This window comes from Suricata suricatta, chromosome 16 (genome assembly GCF_006229205.1).
Source record: "Suricata suricatta isolate VVHF042 chromosome 16, meerkat_22Aug2017_6uvM2_HiC, whole genome shotgun sequence".
Classification (NCBI taxonomy): domain Eukaryota; kingdom Metazoa; phylum Chordata; class Mammalia; order Carnivora; family Herpestidae; genus Suricata; species Suricata suricatta.
Genome location: NC_043715.1, coordinates 16542097 through 16565842, shown reverse-complemented (window position 1 = coordinate 16565842; position 23746 = coordinate 16542097). Strand labels below are relative to the sequence as shown.

General features: G+C 42.6%; 1 protein-coding gene across 1 annotated transcript in view; it reads left to right on the top strand.

Moving 5' to 3' along the window:
- Positions 1–23746, top strand: part of TANGO6 (transport and golgi organization 6 homolog) — a 189381-nt gene that overhangs the window by 46060 nt on the left and 119575 nt on the right. Inside the window, exons 8-12 of the mRNA XM_029925765.1 lie at positions 4688–4800; positions 6249–6425; positions 9460–9592; positions 12615–12803; positions 20890–21024. Of these exons, the coding sequence (XP_029781625.1) occupies positions 4688–4800; positions 6249–6425; positions 9460–9592; positions 12615–12803; positions 20890–21024 (747 nt within the window). The remainder of the gene's footprint in view (positions 1–4687; positions 4801–6248; positions 6426–9459; positions 9593–12614; positions 12804–20889; positions 21025–23746) is intronic.

Sequence of the window (23746 nt, the reverse complement as noted above, 5' to 3'; positions counted from 1 at the left end):
TGCCAGTGGGTCATTGGTACCCGTCTATTTCCTCGACGGATCTGTTCTGCGCCATTAGGATTTTCATAGATTCATACTGGTCTCTTATTTTGCTCCTCAGCCTTGTCCTACTGGAAGAGCCAAAAGTAGACGTGAATGTCAACCTTTTTTTTTTTTTAACTTTTTATTTTTCAATTCTGTTCTGAGAGACAGAGAGAAACAGAGCATGAGCACGGGAGGGGCAGAGAGAGAGAGAGAGACATAGATTAGGAAACAGGCTCCAGGCTCTGAGCTGTCAGCGCAGAGCCTGACGCGGGGCTTGAACCCACGAACTGTGAGATCATGACCTGAGCCGAAGTCGGATGCTTAACCGACTGAGCCACCCAGGCGCCCCTCAAACTTTCTTTGAAGCACCATTTCACTTACTCTCCGAGAGGCTTTTTCACACCACACAACTGAAGATACCTTGAGAGTCGGTCTCTCCCTTCCCTGCAGCCCCCCCTTGGGATCCTGTTGAGTGAGCTCTGGCACAGATGTCTCAAGTAACGAGAACACCTTGCACCTAGTCTGGATTTCAGCTTTAAATTTCTGATTTCAGAACTGATCGAAGGGAAAGCATATGGAGAGGGTTAGAAATTTTTACATCTTGGTCAAGTTTCGGTGTTAGAAAATGTTTTGGGTGGTGGAGGATTGTTTCATGTTTTCCAACTGGTTTTTTTTTTTTTTTTTTTTTTTAACCTCTTAATGGCTGAAGTACCAGAAAGATACAGAAGAGAGTGAGCAAATTTACAATCAAGTCACAGGATGGTAGATTTGCCAACCTCCTTGTTCCCTAGATAAGGAAACTGAGACTCAGGTTAGTCAATTAATTTGTGTTAGGTCTTGTAACTGGTCAGTGAGAGCATTGCAAACAACCCTAGTGCAATATGCCCAGTAGGTATACTGCCGAGGAAAGGGAATTTCCGCAGGTAGAAGTAATACATGCAATACGGGATTGTGTTTCAGAACTTGAACTCCCATCCCACTTTGCCTCCAGGTGAGCAGGAAAGAACCCCAGATGGCAGGAGACTCCGCGTGAGCACAGTCCAAGGAATTCCACACCTGATGTTAGGGCAGAGATGAAGGGCGGTAGGCCCTGTCCTCGGTGGGGCAGCAACCGCTCACTGCTATGGCCTCACTGCTTCCTCAGTCCGTACTGTCACCGGCCGAGTTGGAAGGGGACTAGAAGGAATTGGCCCTAACAGTTTCTTCCATATATAGTATGGCTTCATCGGAAGGGCTGTTGTTATTGTTTTTTATTCCTAGAGCATTTGGTCATTGTCTGTGCTGTTAGCAAGAGATGGCTGAATCTGTGCAGCCTCCTGTGTCCCTTTATGGGTCACTAGACTCAGGTGTACATCAGTGATCTGGGGTGTCCACATGAAGTGGGAAGTGACCAGATGCTACTTTGGGAGTATACTGCGTGGGTAACATTGGATATGAGGTCCAGACCCAACCATTAGCCTGCATATGAGTTGAGTGCTAGGCCAGAGACTGGCAGGAGGGCGCTGTCCTCAGAAAGGCCACACTGTGGCCCTGGTGATCTACCAGGAGACTCCGTAGAAGGCGGCTGTGTAACAGAGAAGTCTCAGCGGGAGGAAGGGGAGGCGGTGCAGGAGCCCCTGGTGCCACTCAGGAACTCCGGTCCTACTCTGCAGAGGTTGCAGGACGGGAGTTACTCATAGCCTGGCAGGCGGGGCCTCCTGGTTCTGGGGGGAGATGGCACATGGGGAGGTGGGTCCCAGGAGGCCATGAGTACATGTTTCGTTCTTTTACAAAATTGTGGTAAAATACACATAACATAAAATTTACCATTTTGGCCATTTTAAAGTATGCAGTTCACTGGCATTAAGTCCATTCACAGTGTCACTCAGTCATCACCGCTGTCTAGTGTTCCAGAACTTTTTCATCACCCCAAGTGGCAGCAGCACACCCAGGAAGCAGTTAGTCATTCCCCCTGTCCCCCCCCCCCCCCCGAATCCGCTCTCTGTCTCTGGATTGTGCGTGGACTCTGTAGGTCAGGCAGATCTGTGTTCACCCCGGCCCTGCTGCTTACTCACAGAATACTTGGCTCAACTAACTTTGCTTCTCTGGGCCCTGGTTTTCTGCTTTTTTAGAATGGGAATGAAAACGTTTAACGTGCAGGACTCGGGTGAGCGTTGATTGTATGTTAAATGTTTAGCTGAATAACCTGGTTTATTCTCGTGTAGACATTGCCGTAAAATGGTAGTTATTGTTTGCTTCATAAGAACAGTAACCACGGGGTTCCTTTAAATTGTATACTTCTGTAAGGACTGCTTATCCACCAAAAAATCAGGTAACACAACTTAATCATCTGTTGTGATGGGTGCTGAAACAGAGAGCTGGACTTTTGCCTTCTAGGCTAGTTGAAGAGGTGAGAGACAACTATGGAATTTACTGGAGGAAAGTCATTCATGGTGGTCAGAGGGTTACTAAATATTTGAATTAGTGAGTGAATGGATGAATAGTTGAACAGTCAAATACATAGCAGGCCTGCAGAAAAGGTGGAATGTTTGAATGGCCCATTTAAAAGTTTTGAAAAAACAAAAAAAAAAGTACTTCCAACAAGGAAGTTAGAGGTAGCTTTGGGCTCAGTGCAAGGAGAAATTTCCTCTTAATATTGGGAGGGAGGTGACAATCTGTAAGTGTGAAAAAGACATTTGTTTGAGATATCACAGAGAAAACTCTCTGATCAGTTTTTTCTAAATACAAACGCAGTACTTGGTTCTTCAGAGAAGTATAACAAAAGAACTTAAAAACTGGAGGAATTTTTCAGTAACAACATATACCTCTGAGAAATGGGCTCGATTGAATTCATGTTAAAATTTGAGGTGCTTCAAGCCAGTAAATAAAGGAGAGTTAACTCCATTTCGTTTTTGTTTTTTTGTGTAAAAGATGCTGATAAGGAAAGATGGCTCCACAGGGATTACTTCTGGGAACACAGACGACAGAGCCAGACAATAGGCCCTTACGTGCTCTGGAGGAATCTCTCTTTTCTTTTTTTTTTTTTTCGTTTTGCCACTTGTAATAGATGATATCATAATTAGGCCTGCATATGACTGTGAACACTGCCATCCCATGCACCCCATCGAGCTGGGCTTACGGAGATTAGATCATGCACAGGAAGCTGGCTCCTTGGTTATCAGGCTCCGCAGAGCTGCTGGGAGGCTTAAGCAGTGTGAAAAATGAGGGTTGATTTAAAGAGACAGGGTTCTCTGGGAAAGCACAGAGCACCTTCCAGCTCGAGCCTCCATGACCTCCAGGCTCCCACCAAACAGCACCGATTCCCCCTTCACTGAAACACAACTCGATAAATTAATGGAAACCTGATAGCGTGGACACAGATAATGATAAAAGGAGAAAGGTGAGGAACTGACCGTGATTACACTCTTAATGTGTGTTCCTGGAACTGTGCCAGCATTTTTATCTTCCAGCTACCCTGTTAGATTCTTTACACAGTTAGCTTATTAAAATTATAACAACCAGGAGGCCGTTAAAAAACTATAACAGTCTCCTAAGGTAAGATCAGTCTTATTTTTAAGGATGAGGAAATGGAAGTTTAAAGAGGCCCTGATTTACAGAAAGAATGTTGAAAACAATAGTATTTTGCTCTTAATTCTTTAACTTACCTGTTTTGAATTATAATTGTAACTGGTCTCCTTGTTTTGCTCTTCTTGTTAGATCACAAGCAATTGAGAGAGGACAACTTACTCATGTTTATATTCACTACAGTGCCTGAGACCATGCTTTGATTCCAGTGGGTAGCCAGATAAAGTTTGTTGAATGCATTTGTGCTATCCTTTTTGAAGGGAAAACTAAAATGTGTGACATAATTACTATTAACAAAAATCAGCATCCTCACACACTTACCCCTATAAAGTCAGTGCAGAGTTAGGAGCACACGGTAATGTAACATTTATCGAACTGGGGGGAATAGGACATGCCCGGGTGGCAGTTACAGGTTAAGAGTCATAGATCTTTTTTTTGTTGTTAATTTTGAGAGAGAGAAAGTACATGTGTGCATGGGGGGCAGGGAGAGAGAGAGAGAGAGAGAGAGAGAGAGAGAGAGAGAATGAATCCCAAGTAGGCTCCACGTTCATCGAGGACCCTAATGTGGGGCTCAATCCCACAACCCTGAGATCATGACCTGAACCAAAATCAAAAGTTGGATGCTCAACCAACTGAGCCACCCAGACATCCCAAGAGTAACAAGTCTAGAGCAGGTGATATTTTTGGGTTTGGTTTTGACTTTCAAATCTAGTTTTAAGTTTTTCTATCTGGCATTGCTTCTTACTTCCTAAGAGCAGGCCTTGTGGTAATTAGAGGATTATTGCATAGATGAGTAATAGGCAGAGCAGCTGGAGACACAAAGGTCGTCAAAAGCAGGAAAGGAAGGGGTCAGAAAATGGGCTCATTTACCCCTTTTGCTCAACAGTTCTTCAGGCTGCAGGCCCTGCTCCGGTTCAGGCTCCCTGAGCCTGTCTGCTGATCTCAAATGGTTTTCTCAGCCTTAGAGCTAAAATTATGAGGTTCAGGACTACAGTGTTGCCTAGGGTAAGGCTGTAAGCCCTGCTAGTAGGTGTGTGGTAGCCGGTTCCCGTTCCTGGGGCCTCGTGCTCACGTGCCTCTCGCCATCTTCTTCTCCCAGGTGTACGTGGTCGGGAATGAACCTCTGACGGTGTTAGTGGACTCCCTGCTTCCAGTCTTGGGTGTGCTCTTCTCTCTGTACTGTTTTACCAGGCAAAGCGTGTCTCACATAAGGTAAACAACCTAGAGAACCTTATTTGTTTATAAATAGTGAAATCTTTCTTGTATGTTGTTAAATTGAATCTAAAACTTAGTGCCACTTTGTAATTGTTTTATTTCTTTCTTTCTTTCAAAATCAGGAAAGCATTTGAGGAGCCTCTTACTCTGCCCCTCTGGGAAAAGAAAGAGAGCTCTTCAGATTGCTGGGGATTGGATGTAATTTTTAGATTGGCTTCCCTCAGCCTCCATCCTAGACATCAGACAGGAAACCCCTGTCTACATGTGCAAACATGCCCGTGTTTGATCAGTGAGAACTACTGGAATTACGTGTCTAGGAAGGGGGAAGTAGAGAAGGGACCATAACTACCTTGTGGGGAAGCAGAAATCAAGTTGAGGACATCTGGATCTGAACGTGGCCCTCTGTGATTTATCCCTGGATTTGGTGCGAGTGCCACACTGTGTTGTTTGGAATGAAGGGATTTCTTATCACCCAGAAAATAATCTTTTGTATTGGAGTTTAAGTAGGCTTCATTTTGTATCAGCTCTGCATTTTCACAGATATTTATGTTGTTTTTTTCCTCGCTATGAGGGTTTATATCCTTTTTAAAGTCCTAGAGAACTCTGACTTTTAGTGTTTGGAAAACCCTCACATATGACCTGATGTACAGCAGTAGTACCTTCTTCATAGGGTTATTATGAAGCCTGTGCATTAAAGTGTTTAGCGCTGTCCCCGGAAAATAGCCGATAGATGATCGTTGTCATCGTTGTTAGGCGGTGAAGGAAAGTTCTCATTCTTACATATTTTTCAAAGCTCACGCACTGCCTTAGTCTCTAACTTTTGGTCAGCACCTCACTGTAGTCCAACAGCTACCAGAGAAAACAGTGGAAGCTGGAGACTATCTGTATGTGAATTTGGCTTCAAATAACTGTCCATAAAATAACCTTTGTCTTAGTTTTGAAACCCAAATCCTCACAGCACTGTCATGTCCTCATCAGAGCCCGAGAAGAAAGAAGTGAACATTTATTCCATCCTTAGCCTAGCTGATTGGGATGAAAGGGGCTCAGGAATCAGCAAGAATCTGTGGGTGCGCTGTTTCCTGGTCACCTGCTCCTGATCCCATTCGAACATGGTTTATGTCAGTGTGAACTTTCATTCACAGTGCCTGACCCAAAGGCAATGGTACACTTGGGATTTTTTTTTAATCATGTGGGGCTCCTGTGTCTTACAGGGTTGCTTCTAGGGCCAAAGATTAGTCAGTCACTCCTTGAATTTTAGGCTATTAGATATATTCTCAAATTCACGGGAAGCATCCTTTCCCGTCCTGCGCTTCAGTAGCACTAAGTGGCTGTGCCAGCATTTAGAATGCAATGGAACCTGACAGCCTTCCTTTCCTTTTTTATGTTAGCTTGTTAGATGTGTAGAGTAAGATGACAAGCTCATTTATAACTGCTTTTTCTGCCAGGTCACTTTGCCAAGAGATCTTATTATGGATTCTGGGGAAGCTAGAGAGGAAGAAGGCAATTGCCAGCCTGAAAGGATTTGCAGGATTGGACAAGTCTGTGTCCCCTCTTCCTTCTCTGTGTGAGTTTAGAGCGGCTCCCCAGGGTGGCATCATGATTACCGTCAAAGAGACCATTTGGTGAGTCCACCCATCCTTTTACCCTCTCCTGGGAGAATTGCACCCAAAAGGCCCTTCCCTGACATGTCCACTAGGGGGCGCTGGTAGAACGGGAGCTAGGACTTTAGGCAGCTGAGGTGCTGCTATTTATAATCTCTAAATGAAGTGTGAGCGCCTTAAATAATCCTGCAGGTTTTTTCCCCGGATGCCAGCTAATAGTAGGTGCGATTTGCTGGAGCCTCACAGCTCTGCCTCATAAGCCCACTTACTTCCCAAAGGCTTTGCCAGTGATTCAGAGTAAAGGGCAGACACATGTTTACCGACCGCGCCATGACGATCCAGTTCTCTTTCTGACCCTCCGAATGGTCTGTGTTCAGAGTCAGACTTACTCATAAGGGAAATTGTCTAATAGCTCTCTTTTATGTTAATTTTAGGATGGGAGTTTCTTTCTCTTAGAGGTCGTTTAGAAGGTGCTTAATAAATGTAGTGGAATATGGGGCACCTGGGTGGCCTCACTTGGGTAAGTGTCCAACTTTGGCTCAGATCATGATCTCGTGGTTTGTGAGTTCCAGCCCCGCGTCGGGCTCTGTGCTGACTGCCCAGAGCCTGGAGCCTGCTTCAGAGTCTGTGTCTCCCTCTTTCTCTGCCATACCCTGCTCAGTCTCTGTCTCTCTTGAAAATAAACATTAAAAAAAATTTTTTTTAATAAATGTAGTGGAATGGATAATTTATTTCTTCAACATCTCACAAGTATATTTTAAGTTATTTACATTTTCTAGGTGATATGTATCGATATTATTACCTCATAATGTAAGCTCCTGTTCACCAGAGCCCATATAGTTCTGAACTGCTGGCAGCTACTAAGGTTTTACAAATGTTCAAAGTGTGGTTGTTTGTTAAAGTGCAAATTTAGTTTTTTATTCAAGGTTAACTTAGTAAAGTTATAAAACACTCTTTCAATATGATGGACTTGAAGAAAATGAAAAACATAAATTGACTGCAAACAGAATCAATAGTATAAACGCAAGCTACTTATTTCCTGAGAGCTGTTGAGCACTAATAGGTTTTGTTCCTGAACTGAAAGAGTTTAAAATTTCTCAACATGTTTATTTTAAAAACACTTTGGAAGAGTTTAATCTGGGACCAATTTAGTGACTATATAGAGACTTTTACAGTATTTGACTTATCAGGAGTTAAAGTTAATTGCTAGCTTAACAAGTCTCTGGTGTACAGCTCAGTGCACATATGTCAAAATTAACAGTTCTTATTGAAGCTATAGTTTCTCTTCATGGCAGGCAGAACTTGAATAGGCAGTAGTTGCATGAATCTTTCCTGCCAGAGCAGTGGACGCTTAAGTTAGGATTTCTCCATGGACTTCTAGGGGCCCATAATCCCTCTGAAATTATACGCAAGAAATATTTTATGTGCAAACCTGAATTTTTTTCCTGAAAATAGGGTCCACAGCTTTCATTTGATACTTAAAGACACTCTGAATCTCCACAAAGTTAACATTCTCCGTAACAGAGAAGTGTGTGTGTGTGTGTGTGTGTGTGTGTGTGGTGTGATTTTAATCTTTTGTTCTAAGATCTTGATCTCGGTCCTAATCCCTTGAGGGCCAGGGTCAGTATCACCTCTTACCTTTTCCATATCATTCTCCTCCGGAGCTCCCGTATAAAAGCTTTCTTAAAGAAACACTAAAAGAGCAGCCTAGGTTTTGTGGTCTTTTTTATTTTTTCTGGAACTACATATAACTACAGTATTCGGAATGGACTCTTGATCATTGAAATTTTAAGAATGAATGAAATAGAGCTTCTTAAGATCATTGTTGTCATGTGTTTTTAAAAAGGTATTTGAATATAGTACTTCATTTTGACAGGATGGTTCACAGAAGCTTAGAAGTGACACCCACTTCAGTTTTTTTCCCTAACATAAAATGTGGGGAGATAACACGATGGATCTGGGGGACCCTGAAAGATTCTGGGATAATATAAGAAGTAATCTTAAGCTTAGTTTATAGGTTATTCATTCTACTTGAGGGATATGAAGGCCATGTTATAGTGATCTGGCGAATTAGGACTTACTGCTCAATGAGATGGGGCCAAACGAACTTTAATAATTGTACTTTTCAATGAGATGAAGCAACATGTATCATTCTTTTCTCAGTTTGGTCTGAAAACAATGTTAATCGTACGAGTAACGTGCCTACAAAAAAAGCATAAAGAGGAAAACAAAAACCATCCTGTTCACTGTTAACATTTTTTTAGTGTTTTGTCCTCTGGTACATCTTTGTCCCTCTGTGTTTGTTGACATGACCTAGTATGATAATGTCTCTTGGCCTTTTCACGTATCATATGAACTAAAACTAAAAGCCTTAGTACCTCATGATGAATCTCTTGAAAGTTTTTGCAGATACCGTAGCATTGCTTTTAATAACTTAGCCATATTTTATCACTTGGAAATTTGGCCTACTCGGTTTTCTGAGCTTTATGCATGTTCATATTTCAATTAGTTGGTTCTTATTAGTTGAGACCAACTGCATCTCCCTCTGTAAGGATAGTGTTTTTTCCTTACTGCCCACAAACCTGCAGTGGCTCATCGAAGAAAGAAATCTAACTTTCTTTGAATGGCATCCAGGGCCCTCTGTGATCTGACCTTGCTTTGCAGACTTCTTTCTTTCTGTTCTTCCTCAGGAACCAGAATATCTGCATACAACCTATACTTCAATTCCTCCCTGCTCTTTCAGTTTATTGAAATAATAGAGTTTGTCAACATCCTTTAAAAAACATTTTTTTAAATGTTTTTTTGGGGAGGGGGAGAGTGTGTGTATGTGAGTGGGGGAGGGGCAGAGAGCGAGGGAGACACAGATTCTGAAACAGGCTCTGGACTCTGAGCTACCGGCACAGAGCCTGGGGGGCTCAAACCCATGAGCCATGATGCTTAACCAACTGAGCCACCCAGGTACCCTGATACCGTGTTACTTTAGAAGATTTTTATGGAGTTTCAAAAAAATCTCTCTGGGTGACACTGCCAAGACAAATCTTTCTTCATGTTGCAGTGACGAAGATGAGGACGAAGCCTTGTACCAGAAGGTGTCCTCAGAGCAGTGCCAGGCGGAGCACCTTGGGGACTTGTTATCCCACTGCCAGGAGTGCGGTTTGGCAGGTGACTTCTTCATCTTCTGCTTGCAGGTAAGAACTACACATGGTAAGGACGTGGTCAGCTTGATTTCAGGGAAGTATCAGGATCCCCTTTGGATTTTCAGGGCTGTCATAATTTTAGGCCCCCAAATTAAGGTCCTAATCTAACAGAAACAACAAGAGGATGTAAGAGTAGTTTATTTTTTAGTAGCCTTTGGGTCGGTAAGAAGAAAAAAACCTTACCTTCAGCAGTACACATATGATCGAACTATTTTCTGACGTAATCTGCCCTAAACTTTTAGAGATGACCCCGGCACAGCTATTGATCTATGAAAGGGTTAATCTTTGCTCTGTGTTGACAGTAAGAACTCTTTTGAAGTTAATAGCAGGTTTTACAGTTGTGGAGTAATCCCTTATCCTTTCTGACTGTTGTTTTGTCAAGTATTTAGAAAGGAGATTTAGCAATTCTGCCTTTCGTTTCATTTTGTGACCACCTGAAACCTTTTCCAGGCCTGTTTGTGAGTGCTGATGGGCGTGCTTCCTCTCGGCTCATCTCCGACGGCAACTTGCACCCCACATCGTACTCCTTCCTTATTTGCACTGTTTGAGACTGTCAACAGGGTGATCTCTGACTCTCTGTCCTCCAGCGTTGCCTTCTTTATTATTTTCCCTAAGTAAAGTGTCTGTTCTAAGAGAATGTCTCTGGAGTTTAAGGTTGGTGTGGCTATGGGGGACTGCAGGGAGAGCATCAGGGCTAAGGCACTTCTAGAACTTGAAGTAGGAGCCACTTTTTTGATGCTTCTCTCACCTCCTGTATTCATATTCTTTCCCCTTACTTAGCCACTCGTTGTTTGTTTGTTTGTTTTTTAAGTTTATTTATTTTGAGAGAGAGGGAGGGCTAGTGAGTGGGGCAGGGACAGAGAGAAAGGGAGAGAAAGAGAATCCCAAGCAGGCTCCACTCTGCACTGATCCTGACACAGGGCTCAGGCCCACGGCCATGAGATCATGACCTGAGGCAAAACCACGAGTGGATGCTCAACCGACCCACCGAGGTGTCCCTTAGCCACTCGTGGTACATAACATTCCAAGAAGATGTGCTCTTAATTGGAGAATGAAAAAAGATTTGTTTAAAAAAAACAGAAAAACTCGAAGGGCTTTGCTATAAACCAGGGTTTCTACAACCTTGGTGCTATTGGCGTTTGGGGCTGGATGATTTTTTGTTGGGAGGCGGGGGGCTTCGCGGGCTTCCTTGCAGGATGTTAAATAGCGTCCCTGACCTCTGCCCATTAGATGAATCGCTCCCCAGTTATGACAACCAAAAAACGTCCTAACACACTGCTGAACGCCCCTCGGGGAGCAGAATTTCCCAGGCACTTAGGAACCATCGCTCTAAACTGTCACTTTGGTAAAACATTAATTGTGAAGGAACTTAAGGGTTCCCCTCCCCAAGGAAATTTACAAAGTAAAGTAGAGGGGAAGAGCCTAGAAAACCCACAATAGTGAATTGTCTGTTAGTAGAGATTTAGTTCTAAATACCTTAGGGGAAAAGGTGCTGAGAACGTTTAATAGAAAACCTAGAAAGGGTTTGGAAATGTTATGTGGCCTGAGGTCTTGGTTCAGTAGGGCCAGTGGTAGACATCGTAAAAACTACTGATAAAGTAAGTCTGTCAAACTAGTTCTCTTTGTATCTGTATGTTTTTTATTATGAAGTTAAAAAATTTTTTTAATAAAGGAGCCTTTTTATTCTATTGTTTATTTATTTATTTATTTATTTTGGTTATTCAACGTTCAATTCTTTATTCTGAAATTTCCAAATGGGTACATTAATTAGGTCACGATTTCACTAATGAGTGATAGTTACCCAGGAAAAAGAGTCTTCAATTGGAACTGAGAAGTTTTTTTTAATGTAGTTTATTACCAAGTTGGTTTCCATTATAACACCCAGTGCTCTTCCCCACAAGTGCCCCTCTCCATGCCCATCATCCCCCTTCCCCTTCCCCCCTCCCTCTTCAGCCCTCAGTTTGTTCTCGGCATTCAAAAGTCTCTCATGATTTGCCTCCCTCCCTCTCCCTAACTCCCCCTTCCCCTTCCCATGGTCCCCTGGTCGGTTTCTCCTGTTAGACCAATGAGTGACAGCATATGGTATCTGTCCTCCGCCTGACTTATTTCCCTTAGCATGACACCCTCTAAGTCTATCCATTTTTGCTACAAATGGCCAGATTTCATTTTTTTTCTCATTGCCGTATAGTACTCCATTGTGAATATATACCACATCTTCTTGATCCACTCATCAGGTTGAAAGTGCCGCTATGAACATTAGGGAACGTGTGAAGGGTACTTTTTAAAAAACGTGTTCATTTTTGAGAGAGAAAGAGAGGAAAGAACAGCCCTAGTGGGGGAAGGGTAGAGAGAGAGGAAGACACAGAATCTGAAGCAGGCTCCAGACTTCACACTGTTGGCACAGAGCCCAATGTGGGGCTCAAACTCATGAACCATGAGATCATAACCTGAGCCGCCGCAGTTGCATGTGCAACCGACTGAGCCACCCAGGTGCTCCTTAAAGTTTTGTTTTTTAATGTTTTATTTATCTTTGAGAGAGAGTATGTGCGTGGGGGAGGGACAGAGAGAGGGGAACAGAAGATCCGAAGCAGGCTCCATTCTGATAGCAGCAAGCCTGATATGGGGCTCAAACTCATAAACTGTGAGATCATGACCTGAGCCACCCAGGCATCCCTTATTATAAATTTTAAATCTTCATATACATGATGTCACAGTATATTATCGCACGACTTCCATTTTTCACTCGACACTATTTTTGAGGCCTCTCCTTTTGATTTGATAGACTTGGTTTGTTTATTTCAACTGCCACAGTATAGTAGATACAGTTTATTTATCAATTCTCTTATTGCTAGAATTTGTTTGTTTCCAAATTTTGGCTATTATTTATAAATAGTGCTGCAATGAACATAGACTAATTCTTTAAATATACATTTGCAACAGTTTTGCTACTGTTTGTGAAGCCCTTGTTTCTATAGGCTTTTTCTTCACTCTTTCTTTTCTTCCATTTTTATAGGAGTTGACTCATGTGGCCATGGAAGATGAAGCAGAGTTAAACACAAAACGCTTCTCCGGCAGACGAGTCTTGGAGTTAGAGCAGCACCAAACTCGTGTGGAAGACCAGGGCCGGAAGCTGCTGGTTCTGCAGCTGTTGGCCGTCCTGTGCGAGAGGATGTCTGAGCAGATATTCACAAATATCACTCAGGTCAGTGGCTGCCACATTCCAGATTCCAGGCTGGGAGTATTTGTTTTGGTTTCTTTACATGCTTTCCAAACAATGTTAAAAAAAAAAAAAAGAATGTTGTGCAGAGTACAGTTTGGTAACACCTGCCTCAGCGTGACCGGGAGCGCTGCTCACACACGCACAGCGCTGAGCCCACAGCAGACCGACTGAATGGACGCTTTCAGATTCGGGGAGCCAGCGTGTTGAACAGACCCCTGAGGTGATTCTTATGCACAGGAAACTCTGAGCATTGTTGTAAATCTTTATGTATTATATCACAGGGTTTTTAGTTTTGGGGGCAAATACAATTCTCGGAGACTTTTTCAAAATGTGGATGCCTGGCCCACTTGTAGAGATTCGGATTCAGCATGTCTGCATTAATGTGTGGGCATCTGTATTTTTTTAATGCTTCATAGATGATTCTAATATGTGTCAAAAATTGAGCATGATTACAAAACTTAAATTTTTTTTAATGTTTATTTTTGAGAGAGACAGAGCATGAGTGGGGGAGGGGCTGAGAGAGAGGGAGACACAGAATCTGAAGCAGGCTCCAGGCTCTGAGCTGTCAGCACAGAGCCCAGTGTGGGATTCAAATCTACGAACTGCAAATTTATGACCTGAGCCAAAGTCAGACACTTAACCAACTGAGCCACACAGTTAAGTTTAAGTTCAAAACTTAAATTTGAAAAAGAAAGAATCTCTAATGATAATAAGATCACTTTACAGTTTATGGGTCTACCTAACAGCCTATCTCCACAACAGCCTGTGAAGTTTTAAGATATTTTTAAAAATGTTTCAAGGGTAGTGTCACTATGTGAGTCACTGCTTGAATTTTATTGGCTCAGATATTATATTTACCAGCTTTTTAAAAAATCGGAAATAAAAGGGGTGCCTAGCTGGCCCAGTCAGTAGAGCATGTGACTCTTGATCTCAAGGTCGTGAGTTCCGGCCCCACACTGGGCATGGAGCCTACTTAAACAGGAAAAAAAAATTATTTTTAAAGAAATAAAAGTAATAAAGTGTAGGCAGTGCAGTCACCGTATTTTATCATTATGACAGAATTAGTTGTTCCTCGGCTGGTAAACAGTCGGTTGTAAGACGGTATGATTGTCACGCTTCAGTCTGATTCCTCAGCCCTTTGTACTGTCCTCATTGTCATCAGCCTTCGCTTTCTGTGTTGCTAAGCAGCATCTCACTGTAGCTCCTGCTGAGAAAATTTGCAGCTGTCTGTCAGCCCCAACTTCTCGAGCCTGCTTAATGAGGATTACGTCCATGATTTCTTTCTTGGCTTCCTCTTGCTTCAGCTCACTGACCCTGTGTTACCCATTAGGGTGATTGTTTCTCCTGTGTTTATATCGGCTCCCTAAAGACTTCTTCACCCAGATCTTACGTTTTTGTCTCAAGATGCTTGTTGGAAGAGAAAATGGCCTGAAAACTGTATTACTTGAGCTTTTGCATTGAGCTCCCTTTGCTTCTAATTAAGGAACATTGATTTTAGGCTGATACAAAAGTGATTTGTCCCATTAAATTATCCTTCAGCTCAGGTTACAATGTATCAAGATGAAAAGAACCACACACACAAAAATTACATTTAGTAGTTTAACTGCTAGTGGTAATTTTAGTATTTATTTTGAAATATACACACATATGGATAAGTTATAAATAACACGTGTTATAAGTAATTTTGTTAATATCATTAGAAACCAAGATTTTCAGTATAAGAAAAAAAGTTATGACTATAAAATCAAAGAAAAAAATCCCTATCCCTATTTCAATTGAATTTCAGTTGGAGGTATTAGTATGAATGCACAATTTTTTCGTTTTAAAACACAGACATTTCCTTACTTGTTCCCACTGTCCATGTGAAGACGCAGTGACAGCCCAGCAGCAATAAGCATCCGTAGGGCCAGATTGTGGTTTCTAAATAGCATGTCCTGCTGAAAGAACACAAAGCTCATTGGATTACAGGTGCATTCAAGGTCTAGGGCAGGGATTGTACACTGTAAGCCTCAGGGCATCTCGTTGTACCTAAATAAAAGGAAGATGCCTGAGATTAATGGGGTCACGTTAGTAGCACTCAGGGGCCAACCTGAAAGATCTCCTGCGGGCTACAGATAGGGCGTTTTGAGCATTCCAAAGAATAGTGCCTGCGATGGATTGAAACACATCAAAGTTATAAAAACCTGAGTCCCCACCTCGCTGAGAATCCCTTTTGAACATCTTTGGAAGTCGCTAGGGCGTCACTCATTGTTTTGTAAATTGATAAATGAACGGAAAGATCATAAAACATTTATCTTGCCTTTTCTGTCAGCACTGTATTTCAGTGTAGCCAAATAGTCAATAAAGGAAAATTTTTCTTTCTATAAGAATCACAGCTAGGGGCACCTGTGGCTCAGCTGGTTAAGCAGCCAACTTTGGCTCAGGTCATGATCTCACAGTTCGTGGGTTCGGGCCCCGCATTGGCTCTGTGCTGACAGCTCAGGGCCTGGGGCCTGCTTCAGATTCTGTGTCTCCCTCTCTCTCTGCCCCTCCCCCACTCATGCTCTGTCTCTCTCTCTCTCTCTGTCTCAATAATAAATAAATAAATAATTGAAATTTTTAAAAATGTTTAAAAAAAAAGAATCACAGCTAAAATATTCCAAAACGGACCTCCGAATTTATATTTTGCAATCCCCTAATGAAATAATAGATCTAGGTGATCATCAACGTCTGCTAAAACTATTAGGTTATGATATAATGAATGTAATTAGGCCAAATACCTCCAAATCAACTGATGGTTTTTTCCCCTAGCATTTTATGGTGAAAACTTTCAGATTTGAAAGAATTTTATAGTGAATACCTATAAACTCATCACCTAGATTCTAGCATTTTATTATATTTGCTTTATCACATATTTATCCATATTTCCAACTGTCTATCTTCCTTCTAATTTTTGGTGGATTTCAGGGTTAATGTAGATGGTGGCTTATGTTCCCCTAAATATTTCAGCATGGAGTGATTGATCTTACCATCACCGGAAGCAGATGAGCAGACATGATGTGTTCTCCTAATGTAATGAAGTAGGAAGTATATGGCACCTCCTGGGAAGTAAACAAACAAAACCCCACAAACAATTAAACAAAAACAAACGTCGATAAAATGTGAACATGAATCTAATCAAGGAAACTCAGGGTAGAGGAGCAAGTTAATGTCCTGAGGAAGCAAAACCAGTCAGTTCCAGAATGTGTGAGACATTGTACAGCAGAAATGACCCTGTTTCTCCGTCAAATAAATGGCCTAGAAAAGGTGCAGGGCTTCAATAGCATAGAAAGGACTTAAGAGACACCTCAACCAAATACAGTGTGTGGATTCTCATTCAAACATACCAGTTGTTATGAGCACATTTTTACAACAGTCATGGGCCAAGTAGTAGAAGGTATAAGGAATTTTTATTGAGAATAATCATGGTATGGTAGGGGTGTGTGTGTGTGTGTGTGTGTGTGTGTGTGTGTGTGTTTAAGATTTTATTTTTTAAGAATCTCTGTACCCAACATGGGGCTCTAACTTAACCACCCCCAGATCAAGAGTTGCACACTCTACCTACTGAGCTAACCAGGCACCCCTGATATGTTGGTTATGTTAAAAAGAAAAAAACAGGGGCGTCTGGGTGGCTCAGTCGGTTAAGCCTCCGGCTTCGGCTCAGGTCAGATCTCACGTTCGTGGGTTCGAGCCCCGCGTCAGGCTCTGTGCTGACAGCTAGCTCAGAGCCTGGAGCCTGCTTCCGGTTCTGTGTCTCCTTCTCTCTCTGCCCCTTCCGCCTCATGCTCTGTCTCTCTCTGTATCAAAAATAAATAAGACATTAAAAAAATTTAAAAAAAAAGAAAAAAAACACCTCCTTAGAAATGTATATTGAAGTATTTATGGATAAAATATTAAAACTTTAATAAAATGTGTAGGCAGAGAGTGTATGAGAAGATAGAGAAGTGAGGCATTCAGTGGTCTGTGTACAGATACAGTGCCCCACACCAACTCCCGAGTTCCTTCATTCCACAGATGTTTACTGAAGGCCTACTATGTGCACCTACGCATCTAGGTACGAGGGACACAGCAGTGCACAATGCACATATCTAGCCTTCACATGGGTGAGAGAGACAGCAAACAAGTAAGCAGAAGCACACAGTGTGTGAGATGGTGACAGTTCCAGAGAGAAAAATCCAGGAAACGGGCTGTAAAGGCGGTGCGGTAAATAAAGTGGTCGTGGAGAGCTTCACTGAGAAAATGACTTTTGAGCAAAGATCTGGAAACAGGGAAGGAGGGGGCAGGCGGTTCCTCGAGGGAGAGTGTTCCAGGGAGCACATCTCAAGTGTGAACAGCTTAGCGAGAAGGCCAGTGTAAATGAGTTGGAATGAGCAAGATTTCCTCTTTTCTGCCCTTTCAGAAAATCACCACCCTTTGCACCTTTCTGTAGTTGGATCGCTGTACTTGGCACAGTAGAAGTGGTTTATAAGATCATTCTTTCTCATATGTTAACGCTTCTAACATGAGTAACACATGCTCATTGTAGAAACATTTAAACAACGAGGAAGTGCAAAATTTAAGAAGTATGGACTTCTGATTAAAGATAGTATATTGAACACATGTGCTTATCTGCTCCTTCTGGAAACACGGGGGCCAACAGAGCAGGGGAAGAGAGACAGCAGATAAAAGAGAATAACACCGTTTGGAAACTGGAAAATAATAGCTGATTTAGCAACTCAGAAACAGAAAGCTAAGTGCCTGCATGGGAGAAGCCAAGAAGGAAAGCACTGTACCTCAATAAAGCTGTTAGTATTTTATTTTGGAAAAAAAAAAAAGCTACTTCTCCTTGCAGAACACCAGAAGGACCGAAGGTGCTAGATTAAGCTGTAAAGATAGAGCTGAATTTAGAGCTTAAAACAGGTTGAAAGGCTCTGCAAGGTTCAGTAGACTCCTTGATTCCTTCTTCAACTTTGTACAAACACCTCAGCAGAAGGCTGGAGGAATATTCCCAGGAGACCTTGACCTTGGGTGGCGGCAGCGAACTAAGAACCAGAGGAGTGGGTTGCTGTCTGCAGACTCAGCAGCGAGGCCTCAGCCCCTTCCCCTGGCGGAATGCTGGCGGCAGGGTTTACAGCCCCGCGGGGCGACGGGGAGGACTGAGAGAGTTAACGGCTGTCACATGTTCGGAGCGGTACCCGGTGCCTAGTAAATGGCTTCCTGTTATTATTAAACACCTCAGCTATTAAAAGTGGCCACCTCTGCGGAGCCATAGACGGGGAGAAATGAGGTAGGGCGCTGCTGTTTTCCATTATAAACTTGCAGGAATATTCAACTTTTTAGATTATGTAACGTCACAAAAATGCTTAGGTAAAAAATAAAAGCCTCTCCCCCTCCCCATAACATATGTAAATTCTAGAACATGCTTCTGTTACTTACCTGTCCTTGTGGCTGGCGGCCCCGCCAGGCACAGGAAGTGAGCAGTAGCAGGAAGGAGCTGTTGTCCAAATGGGAAATGGGTCTGGTGGTTTTGTTGTTACAAGAAAAAAGTTTGAGGAAAGGGCATTTCAGGGATGACAACAGCTGGCTCTCAAACTGTGGTTAACAGCGCCCAGGTGTTTTATTTTCTGTTGTTTGCAGTGTTTTTACATGTATACAAACATAGTTTCTTTCATCTTATGTTTATTTATCCATTAAACACACTAAATTTTTAATCTTATTTATTCATTTATTTTTGAGAGAGATGGGGAGAGAGAGCAAGCTGGGGAGGGGCAGAGAGAGAGGGGGAGAGAGAAATCCCAAGCAGGCTCTGTGCTGTCAGCCCAGAGCCCGACATGGGGCTTGAACTCACGAACTGTGAGATCATGACTTGAGCTGAAATCAAGAGTTGAACACTTAACCAACTGAGCCACCCAGGTGCTCCTGTTTGTCCATGGGGGAGAGGGGGTTGGGGAGAGACAGAGAGAGAGAGAGAGAGAGAGAGAGAGAGAGAGAGAGAGAATGAGAATGAATGGGGGAGGGGTAGAGAGAGGGAAAGAGCAAGAATCCCAAGCAGGCTGCAGCTCTGAGCCTGATGCAGGGCTTGAACTCACAAACTGAGATCATGACTTGAACCAGAAATCAAGTCAGATGCTTAACTGACTGAGCCACCCAAGTGCCCCCATAGTTTCTAACAAAAGGATCATACAACTCATTTTGTGGCATCTAAAAAAAATAGAAAAGAAAAAAGTATACATAGTGACGAGGGACTTACAAAAAGTGGAAGGTCTAGATAGTTCTATTCCAGCAATTTAACAATACATCTGTGCTAAAATAAAAGCTTCCCATAGTCAAGGGGTGCATTAGGAAATTCTTCAGACACAAAATAGGTGACCCAAGCATCCTCTAGAAATGTAGCATTTTCTCTAGAAAGGCCAGTGTCCATAACTTCAAATATCAGTGACGTCTTAGGCTTGAGATAGTGTTGAAAATTGCCACAGCCAGCATTTGTTCATTTCAGTAAGTGGAACTTTTAATAACCTTTCTAGTTTCCTGCCTCACTCCAAAGACAAGTGTTAACAAGCCGTTCTCCTTACTTTAAGCTGGCAGTAAAGACTCTAGGCTAGCGTGTGATTTGCCCAGAGAATTAAATATGCAAGCTTGCATGGTATTTAGAGGCTTATTATGACCTGTGTCAGCTGTACCACTTTCAAAATGATTTTTCCCTTTTGAGCCATTAATCCTAAATCTGCGTGCGTGTGTGCGTGCATGCACGTGTGTACGTGCGTAAGCACAGATGTGTGTATGATCACTTTTATTCAAAGGTATTTCTACTTAAGGTGATTAATACAAGTGCTGCTAAAATGATGCCGACCAAATTAATTCCATTTAGAGCTTAGTTGTTAGCCAAATGCTATATAAAATCTTATATATGAATGATCTTAATCCTTTAAACATATTTGATAGTTAAAAAAATGACTCTGGATCATTTGTATAGATTGTTTGAGGACTCTGTTCTAGATAAAACTGAATGCTTCTTCCCCCATTCTTTGCTTACTAGGACCAGACCTTCATAACTGGGTTGGGGCTGAGGAGTCCTTGAGGAGGAAACCTCATTAGGAGAAGCAGATCTAGGACCCTCTAAGATGGTCAGAAAGACTCAAATCCTCTTTCCTCTTAATTTCCTGGCAAAATTCATGAAAATTCAAGAGAGCTGGATTACTATATTAAAATATTTGGGTGGCTCAGTCGGTTGAGCAGCCTGCCTCGGCTCAGGTCATGATCTTGCAGTTTGTCAGTTCGAGCCCCACGTCGGGCTCTGTGCTGACAGCTAGCTCAGAGCCTGGAGCCTTTTTTCGGATTCTGTGTCTCCCTCTCTCTCTGACCCTCCCCTGCTCACGATGTCTCTCTCTCTCTCTCTCAAAAATAAATAAAACATTAAAATTTTTTTTTAATATTTGGGAAAATAGAAATGGGCTTTCTCATTTATTGACTGTATGGCCTTGAGGAGCTCATGGATTCTTCATCAGAAAAATGAGGACGGGGGCACCTGGCTGGCTCCGTCAGTAGAGCATGTGACTCCTAAGCATGGGGTTGTGAGTTCAAGCCCCACACTGAGAGTAGAGTTTACTTTTATTTATTTATTTATTTTTGAGTTTACTTTAAAAGAAATGAGGACAGGAGCACTGACCTCCTAGAGTTGACATGAGATGTAGGTAACACTATGCACATAGGACACTGAGCACCATGCCTCTTCTTGCAGCTTCTTGCCTTCCTGTGTTGATGAGGAAGATGGTGAGGATGTGGATGTAAGACGTAAAGAGAATTTTGAGATTGTTTTTCTTTTAATGTTTATTTGTTTTTGAGAGACAGATAGAGTCGAGCCAGGGATGGGCAGAGAGAAAGGGAGACAGAATCTGAAGCAGGCTCCAGGCTCTGAGCTGTCAGGACAGAGGCCGACACAGGGATTGCACTCATGAACTGTGAGATCATGACCTGAGCCCAAGTTGTACACTTAACCAACTGAGCCACCCAGGTGCCCCTTGAGATTGTTTTTTTTATTCCTCACTGATTCTAAATTCTGTTTCTGTGGTAGGTTGTGGACTTTGTCGCAGCAACGCTGCAGCGAGCATGTGCAAGCTTGGCCCACCAGGCAGAGAGCACCGTGGAATCGCAGACGCTGAGCATGTCCATGGGGCTGGTGGCTGTCATGCTGGGAGGAGCTGTTCAGGTAGGTGGCTGACATGAGCCAAACCTGCATGGAGGGAGGAGAGAGGAGAGAAACCTCTTGCTTCCCTTCTTACCCTTGCGAGAAAGCAGAATGGATGTTGTGCTTAGGAGCACTACGATGAACAAGGCAGGCTGCGAATGAGAATTCTCCCCAAAGCAGAGGACAAGAAAGTTGTACCACTTCCACCCTGTCACCTCCGTAGACCTGGCACAAGCAGTTTGGAAATACCTGGCACAGTGTTTTGCGTCAGCGGTGAATCCTAGGTTCTCTGTCCCCTGCTCCAAGGGCTCTTCACAGCTCAGCCCTCGCCCCTACTGCTTTAGTTAGGGGGAAACTTGGGAACCTGCTAATTGCTTAAGATTCCATCTGTTTCGAATAGTTCTGTTTTAGCACATGATCCATTGTTCCACCCATATCCTGTAGCCTGTTAAAGTTTTTGTGTCCGGTGCATTTATCTTTTACATACTTAATTTATAGTTTTTAAATTCATTCACTCAAAAAATATTTATTGCTGGGATACCTGGGTGGCTCAGTTGGTTGAGCATCTGGCTTCGGCTCAGGTCATGATCTCGCAGTTAGTGGGTTCGAGCCCTGTGTTGAGCTCTGTGCTGACAGCTCAGAGCCTGGAGCCTGTCTTTAGATTCTGTGTCTCCCTCTCTCTCTGCCCCTCCTGTGTTCATGCTCGCATGCTCTCCCTCTCTCTCAAAAATAAATTTAAAAAACATTAAAAAAAATTTTTTAAATATTTATTGCTTCCTGCTATGTGCCAGACACTGAGCTAAGGGTCTGGAAGTACTGCTGTGGACAAAGCAAACGTGGTCCCTCCCTTTGTGAAGCCTACAGCCAGTCAGGAAGTCAGACACTAAGTAACTGTTCAAAAAATATACTTAGAATCGAATGAAGTATCTGAAAAGAAAGAGGAGGGTACCAAGAGAACAAAACACCAGCCTTGGCTGGGAAGGTTTCTACTGAGGAAGTGTAAGTTTGAGCTAAGACTTGAACAGTGAATAGGAGCTTGGGAGTGTGTGTGGTGCAGATGGAGGAAACTCTCTAAAAGACATCACGTATAAAGCCTGGGAAGAGCCTGGTGTATTTAAACACTAATGGAAGCCAGTGTGTAGCTGACGCACGGAGGCCAAGGGTCAGAGGAGCACCAGACAAGAGCGGGGGCGGGCATGTGTGTGTGTTAGGAGACTGCGAGAAGGCAGAAGAAGCTTAGTGCAAACTTAATGAAATCTGGCCCCAAATCAGACCAGTCATGACTCTTAGGCACGAGGAGGGAACCCTCTGGGAATGGATTTTTTAATTTGAGGATTCAAATCGGATACTGATTTGTGATCTATTAGAATTTGTCTCATTTCAAAGCTCGTCCTTAAGGGGAAAAGGAATTTTATTTGGACCTGTTGTTAATGTTAAGCCCATTTCTTGGGAGATGTACGTAGTACTCCAAATTGTTTATTTTCCATGTAGTTTGAAGAAAACATTTTTGGTTCATTTTCTGAAGTCCTACTATATCCCTGCCATTAAATTGTCAAGGAGAGGTTCACCCGTGGAATAGTTTTTCTTAAGTTGTATTGTTATTGGATTTAGTTGGCCTGATTGGTTTTTGTTTTTCTGGTTGAATATTAAAATAGTCTTTGTTTCTGTAAGCTGAAAGTATGGTCTTTATGCTTTTCTTTTCTTTTACTTAACACCTGTAATTTTGTACCACTTCCAAAGGGAAAGTAAAACACAGATATCTCCATTTCCCTTTCTAGAAGCCCGTTGTTTGGTGGCTCTGTAAATTCATCATATTTTAAGAGAGAGTCACCTCGCTGATGCAGATGTACATCCCTTACCTGTCCCTGCCCTTCCATGAGCCATCCTGACTCACCGATGACATCCTGATTACTCTGAGTTGGCATTTAGTTAAGTGAACATAAACACGTAACCCTGTACTTTTGCCCTAGATCTATTAATTTTTTTTTCTGTTTGATTCGTGGATTCATAAGTGGCTTCTATAGTTCTTCTGGGTTTTCTGTCTTTGTATTAGAAAAAAAAAGTCATGATTCTTAGTTATGTTTTCAGATGGTCTTTGTCAGACTAGGACTTTTGCTTCAGAGTCTAGATTATACTCTATCAATCTCCGATTAGAGTTCATTGTTTTAGCTAATGAAACAGAATCTAACAGCATTTAAGCCTTTCTTTCTTTTCCTTTCTAATTTATGTAATAAAGGTGATAATTAGAACATGGTGTTTAGGAAGAGGAGTCAATTTGGAGAAAGTGTAGGTTTACGACTGCTAACGAGACAAGTGTAATTCCAAACTCATTTTCTAAATGAGTGTGATGTTGGTACCATTGCTGGATGATGTTCCAGGGCCCATGTGCCCGATTGCACTGCTACATGGAGCTGATCTGAGCTTTGAGGGTCAAGGTGGTACAGCTGGGACTCAAACCTGAATCCTGAGGTCTCATCCCGTATTTTCTGAGAGTATTGTAGAGTGAACTTATTCAAGAAATATTTACTGGGGTGCCTGAGTGGCTCAATCAGTTAAGCATCCGACTTCAGCTCAGGTCATTATCTCATGGTTCATGGGTTCGAGCCCCGTATCAGGCTCCACCTTGACAGTATGGAGCCTGCTTAGGATTCTCTGTCTCCCTCTCTCTCTGCCCATCCCTTGCTTTCTCTCTGTCAAAGATAAATAAACTTAAAAAAAAAAAGAAATATTTATCATGTGTCTC